Genomic DNA, 7,156 nt, shown 5'->3' on the forward strand with positions numbered 1-7,156 from the left:
CCTGAGCTGCTCAATTTTTTTTTTTTATGCTGATGCCCAAAAATAAATGGGAAAAGTCAGCAGGTGAGAACAGAAGCAGCAAAATAGCACATAAGTAAGTTAAAGAACATTATCCAGTTAGATGTGCATATTTCTTGGGTTTAAGAAATCAAACATCATGTAGTGGTACACAGCCACACCCTAGTATAATTTCATATCATTCATGTATTGATAATCACTATACAAGCAAGTACTTTTCAGGTTTCAGAGAAATATGCACAGTGTTTGCAAGAAACAGGATTATCTATTAAAAGAGGTGCAACATAATCTATTTTACTGCAGGTAACTTCTAAGAATTGCAACGAATAAAGGTACAGTAAAGGCTTACTTGGCAATCCTTAGTTTTCCCACTTCACCCCTTCCTGAAGCTTTATTCCACTGTTGTGACAAGTATTTGGGGACCTAAAAAAAGACAAAACATTTAAAGAAAAGCAGATTTAAAAATTCTATATAAATTGTGTACGTGTATATACTTTAAATGCATTTACCCTAACCACTTCAGAATACAGTACGATCTAAATATAATAGACAATATATTCTATTAAGGAGAGCAAAGTGAACAATGTAGCACAAAAATAAGGCCAGTGGAGAGTCCCAAATTTCCCAAATGAGGGAAAAATCTTATAATACCTTTAATCTCAAATACTATTATCCAATCATGAAAGGCAAACAAAGATCAGCATCGTATTCTTAAACTAAGGAGTCCAAATAATTTTATCAAGTAATACTACACTTTTAAATATTCATCAGAAATTCTTATCTGTCTACGAAGAAAAAAAAAAAACCCTCAAAAAACCCAATGATGAGAAGTTAGGCAATAACAGCTCAGAGACCAAAAGGTGGTGTGAAGGGAAGGCTTAGAGTTTGGGAACCTCAGGCACATTCAGCAGCAAACCGTAGCCCTACTCCCACCAGATGTCCGCTTCTTCAACAGCAGAACTCCCCTATGCAGATCTGCCTCCCATCACTCATTCCCACCCTTCCACTCTACCACGAAAGGTGTCTGTGCAGCTGGTCAGCATATGGAAAAAGCAAACTGATCTGGCTGCGAGGTGTGGGGGACTTCTACATTTTAGCTGTGCTGAGTTTATATTTAGCATGTGGAACAACCAAACCAGGTTCCCAACCCATTTCCCTGAACAACTGCACAAAGCAAAGGTCAGTGCAGGGTCAGGAACAAGCAGCCCTGCTTAACCTGATACATCCAAGGAATAAAAGCTGCTCCAGTGATGCTGACTCACCTACACACACATTCCTTCAGTTACAACAGTTTTGGTATCTGCAACCTCAGGTGGCCTGGGCTTACGATGGACAGTAAAGGCACCTACGTAACCAACCAACAAGGTGGAAGCTGGCTTTCCAAGCAGACCCATTTTTCCTCTTTTCCCATCAATGTAGCTGAAATCACAGCCTGCCTCTCTACTCTCTGGCCAAAAAAGTACCAACTAACTACTGCTGGGTAAACTAGACCCCAACAGCTGGCACTTCCATGGCCAGCCTCAATGCCTTGCTGCTGCCGCTGTGCTGCACACCCACGCTCTTCAGGCTCCCAGACGCGTCCCAGATGTGACGATGCATGCACGCTTGTATGCAGCAGCAACAGCACTTCTTTTTTCTGGAGAGAGTAATGCCAGGAAAAGGTGTCCAGTTTTCAGCAGAGTTACCCCAGTTCTCCCTAAAGACCAAGCAAGCTTAAAGATGACGAACAACATTTATTCTGTGAAATCAAAAGGTTAAGTGTTTATTTCGATATATGGTGCTATCGCTGATGAGCACTCGTATGAGGGTACACTTTCTCAGGACTTCAAAAGGTGGACTGGGCTGGTGCCTGCCACTGCCCTGCCTCAGAGAAGAGCTCCCAGCTCAGCCCATGTGTTCAGCCCCAGTGAGGCACTTCAAGCTTCTCAGTTTAGCCCCAGAGGAATGAGGAACTTCTCTACCTTCTCTGCTCCACCACATGGCAGCAGTTCTAGTCATGTCTACCTTTCCTTGCAAGAAGCCAGCTCAATCAGTTATAAGTGCAGAGTGCAATGTTTTGCAGATCACATAGATTTGCAGATCACAGGTTTTTTCCCTACCATTCAGCAGTTACGACTGTCTTTTCTATGATGGCTTTTTATACAGACTGAACATGACACATTAGTACAACAATGTGAGATTGGAGCAATTTCCCCCCTACACACAACCTATTAGACATAGAAGTACCGTGGCACATCAGGAGATGGAATACAGACCTGAGGCAATAAGGACAATCTCACATCTATTTAAAACTAACCGTAAGATGTTCAAGTGATATGGAAATTACAGATTTTTTTTTCAAAAGGAAATAGCTGAAAGAAGTCTAATAGAAGCTACTACTTCCTATAAACCCCTTTCTTTCTAGTAAGGATGCAGCAGTCGCTGGGAGAACATCATCTTAAAGACCTACAGTAGTCTCAGTGTCTAGCAAAACAGTAGCTTGTTAAAGGAAAAATAATTTACTGTTCCAACGCCACGTACTAAAGAAGTATTCTGATACAGGAATTTTGTATCTTTTTTCTTCATGTGCTCATGACACACCAGGACAAATCTACATTCTTTAATTTTGCAGCAATGTTCTTTACTGGTACAGCAAAGTTTATTCTAGCTCACACAGTCCACAGCTACTGAAAACATCTGTGCCCATGTAGAAAAATGGTGTGAGACACAGCCAGTGAGAAAAAGAAATGTACTAAGCTCTGCCTATGGTATTTTCTGTTTCAAGCAGCAAAGAGGCACTTTGTAGTCTGATTTTTGTCTGGCATAGAATAAAACTAAGCCAAGTTTCACTGCACAGCTGAGGAGGCAAAGAGCCTGTTCCAGGAACTTGCTGACAAACAGCAACCTGCTAACTTCCTAAAGCTCAAATGAATTTAACACTAACCTTGCATTTACCTGTTCTTCAAATCTTAAAAAAAAACCAAACAACAAAAAACCCCAAACAACCCAGAAAACACCTTGGTACTGGTGCTTAGCACTTTCCTTTAGTCTCACAGCACTCCATGAAGTACTGTGGAATAGCTAGAAAATCCAGATGTTCTCCAACTGCTCAGCCAAACTAAATGTAAGTCCAGGTTTCCATAAAGTCCTAATACTGGGTCAAAAATGCCACAAATACACAACAGAAAGCCATTAATTGGTACAATCTACTGATATATATTTTTTCCACAGTTTTCAAAGTGGTAATTTTCTACAGTGGATCTCATGCCAGATCAGATATAATTTTCTTTCTAAAGCCAAGATAAATGCTATGACATGTGCCCCAGCTGACTCAATAGAAATATTATGATGTGCTCGCACCTAATGTGTATCTAATTTATATTGACAGGTAATAAGCTAGACACACATTCAGTATGAGTGGACAAGGAGTGAAGGACTCTCATGTTGTTACAATCACTGACTTGCTATATAATATAATCAGACAAGGAATTTATTCAGATTAAGAGGTTGCAGATCAATCACACTTCTTTCAGCTGCATGGGAAACAGTCCCAAAGAGTGCAATTAATCGTCTTTCTGCTGGCCTGTCTGCAATCAAGGGCTATGCAGAGAAAGAAAAAGGGTTATGAAGGACTGTGATCGAAGGATTACTTCTAGCTATACACAGTTACTTCAGTTAAAACCAGACGGTACTCTCAAAACCACGTGCTAAACTCTGTAGCTCCATGCTGATGGCGTAAACAATCACAGGAAAGATAAAATAAAGTCTTACACGCTGTAGACATCTTAACTTGCCACTTTCTTTTAACGTTAGCGTAATAGAAGTTTAACTTATAGAGAACAGTCAGTTTTCAAACTCTTAATGCTCCTTGAAGGAACGTACAGAAAAGAAAAGCAACCTGCTTTTACAGAGCAGAAAGAATTTTCAAAGATCCCACAGCAGGATTTTGAGAAATACACACCCACAGAAAGACTGACTTGTGGACAGAGTACCCGCCATACTGAAAGGTACTGAACTTTTTCAGGACAAGTGGCCTTTATTCTGGGATTTGTAGGTAAGAGCACTCTTCTCTCCAAAAAACATACAATTTAATCACGAGAAGAAATCTGACGTACTAAGTAGCACCACTCCAAGACCTCTTCAGACTGCTGTTTTCTTCTTGCTACTCACATCACACAAACACCCAGGCTCCAGTACACGAGGCACCCTGCAGGTAGTGTACGACACAAGGGCCCCTGCTCCACGCATCCTTCAGCTTATTCACAGCTTCCTGCCTGCCTTTAGAACAAAACAGACAAACAGCTGCTATCTGTAATAAACTACTTCCAATTTTCTGTATGGAATTAAATATGCTCTTTCTCTATATAGCAATCTGTATGCAGTACGTACATCAGAAACTGAGTAAGGCTGATGTCGGGTTCTATGTTTTCATTTTCCTTTGAACATACAAAAAAGAAATTATATAAAGATACCATCTTTCTAAATATAGATCAGTGCAGCAGATTAAATTAAAAAACCAAAGCATCACACAGGGAACAAGAAATTAACAATTCTAATGGCTAACACTAAATGGGCTTCACTTTACCACAAGTACATAACCAACAGTTCTTACAATATTCCCATACCTTAGCTTTCACTGAAAACACAGAAAAAAATTATTCTAGTTGCTTTCTGGGTTTGTACTAAAGCAACTCACTCGATTTCTGGTACCTCCTCTTACTGCTCATGCTTCTAAAGTACTCATCACTACATTTTTTTTATTGCCTGTTAAGTAGTCTCTCTGGAATACCTCCTGTGCTATCACAATACATGCTAAAAGGAAATTAAATAAGCCAGGTTTTTTATTCCAGCAGAGCTGATTGCTCTCTCCCTCAAAGGAAGGATAAATTCAGCCTCATTATCCTAGCTAGTGAAGATAAAAAGTACAGGTGCTACACACTGTCATGCCTCTAAGTATGTTGAAGGTCCTTGTAACAAGGATGATTGCTTCCAAGTTCAGGTCTGAAGGAATTCAAAGGATAAAATCCTGCACATCCCTTGCTATGGTCTACCAACGTTAGCAACTTTGTAATTTTTTTTATTTTTATTATACAAGACGACAGCCAAATTATAAATTCAGACCACATGCATGAAGGATTACATTAACACTTACTTGGAAGCACAATATTTAAGCGTTCCTCTCGGTCTAGTTTTCTCATTAAACCAGGCAATACCCTGTGCTCACAGAGTGGCATCAACTAGAAGCACAGATGTGCCTGAGAATTCCTGGCTTGCTTCAAGAACCACCAAACTGTAGCAGACTAAAGGACAAGTAAGTTCAGTGCCCTGTCTCCAAATGCCGCCAACAGCAGTGCTTACGGAAGAGCAGGAGAACATAAAAAGAAAAAAGTATTTCCCCAGCATGCTATTCTAATTACTGTGATCTTTAACGCAGCAGCCTTGAGGTATGGGGGCATATTCATTTTTAATATCTCAATCTGATTTTTTTGCCTGAATTTGTCTAATGGCTTTTTGAGCTTCTGTGAAGTTTTGACATTCGCAACTTCCTATTGCAACAAGTTCCAAAACTGGTACCTGCTTTGTTTGCTCTGAGCCCCACCAGATGAATTAATTTGACACACCCTTAATTCTTGTGTTAGAACTGACTCTTCCCTACTCATTTCTTCCCTATCCACCTGTGACGTTACTCATTACTTTACAGACCTCTGTAAGATTTCCAAATCAATCATCTCGCCAGCCTGAAAGGTAACAATGTATTTAGGAGTTTCCTCCACAGCTACCATTCCTTGTTCCCCAGATCATCCCTGGTGCTCTTCTCTGTACTGTTTTTAGTCTACTGCATACTTTCCACGGTGGAGGACGAGACCAGAACTATACACAGTATTCAGGACACAGGCGATATGATGGCATAATAATATTTTCCCTTTTGTTCTCTGTATCTTTTGTAATCATGCCCAATGTTGAATCTGCTCTTTTGACATGACATTCTCACAGTTATCTACATCTACTGTGAAACTAAACCTCCTTTCTAATGACAACAACCAGCAGAGACCAACTTGCTGTGTAAGTATTAGGATAGTTTTTCTCTATGCACATCAGATTAGATTCTTCAACTCTGAATTTCACCTGCCATTTTATCATCCTGTCACTCAGTATCATGATACACTTCTTCAGCTTTCTGCTGTCAGCTTTCATTTTTACTGTCCTGGATAAGCTGTTACAATTAGAGCACTATGCAGTTTTCAGTAAGGTTTCATGAAACCAGACGTTCAGGTGTCAGTACGAAAGAGGAAGCCAGGTGCAGCAACCTACCCACCACCAGACTTGCTTTGCTGGGCAGAATTTCTGAAATTCCCCACCATTTTCAGGTGCCACAATAAGATGTTTTGTTAGCTGAAGTATGATGGTGTCACACCCCCTCACCACCCGGGACGAGTACTTGGGTACTCCCCTGTCCCTACAGATTTTCAAGTTGATGGTCTGAGCCTGATCTCTGTCCCCGAAGGAGGAAAAGGAGGCCACTTCTGTTTCTCCCCAGACAGAATACAGGTCTAGAAAAACGAGGGCACATCCACAGGGGACTAGAAGGGGACCAGGGCACATACTCCCCCACTGGCTGCAAGTCTCCTTCTTTCCTGAACCAATGCTTGTTGTTGCCAGCAGAAGCAGCCAAGACATCTTGACAGAAAGACCCTCCACAGAACAGAGCGGAGGCAGAGGCAGTGGCGGCCTAGTTAGCAGCAGCAGACATGAGCATGGCCCTACACCAGACAGGTGCTTGGGTTTGATTTGATGATCTTTATACCCTTCCATAGTGCCTTCGTTATAGCTGTACTGTTCTAGCACAAAGGTGAGCTGTAGTGACGAGACATGGGAGCTCATTTTTCTTCCTGTTTTTTTTTTAACAATGACGTGAATCTGGAAGCGCTCAAACTTTCTCAGGCTCTCAGAGCTTTGGGAAAATAAAAGTGATGCTACCACGTTACCCCTAATAGAGCACGAGCCAAGGACAGCTCCCAGGTAACCCAATTTCCCCTGTTTTGGCTCATTTACCCCAGCAGCTACCCGGGCAGATGCCACGCGTCGCTGCTCGCCCAGCCCCCGCGCCCACGAGAAGGGAAACGGTCACAACCGCTGCCCGGGGCCACCGGACAAGCCT

The 7,156-nt window shown here is 41.5% G+C and overlaps 1 protein-coding gene across 1 annotated transcript in view; it reads right to left on the reverse strand.

The window, feature by feature from the left end:
• GTF2F2 (general transcription factor IIF subunit 2) overlaps window positions 1-7,156 on the reverse strand; it is a 125,172-nt gene that overhangs the window by 96,875 nt on the left and 21,141 nt on the right. Inside the window, exon 2 of the mRNA XM_009277155.2 lies at window positions 368-441. Within this exon, the coding sequence (XP_009275430.2) occupies window positions 368-441 (74 nt within the window). The remainder of the gene's footprint in view (window positions 1-367; window positions 442-7,156) is intronic.

The sequence above is a fragment of the Aptenodytes forsteri genome, unplaced genomic scaffold (assembly GCF_000699145.1).
Source record: "Aptenodytes forsteri isolate BGI_AS27 unplaced genomic scaffold, ASM69914v1 Scaffold145, whole genome shotgun sequence".
In the NCBI taxonomy this organism is placed as follows: domain Eukaryota; kingdom Metazoa; phylum Chordata; class Aves; order Sphenisciformes; family Spheniscidae; genus Aptenodytes; species Aptenodytes forsteri.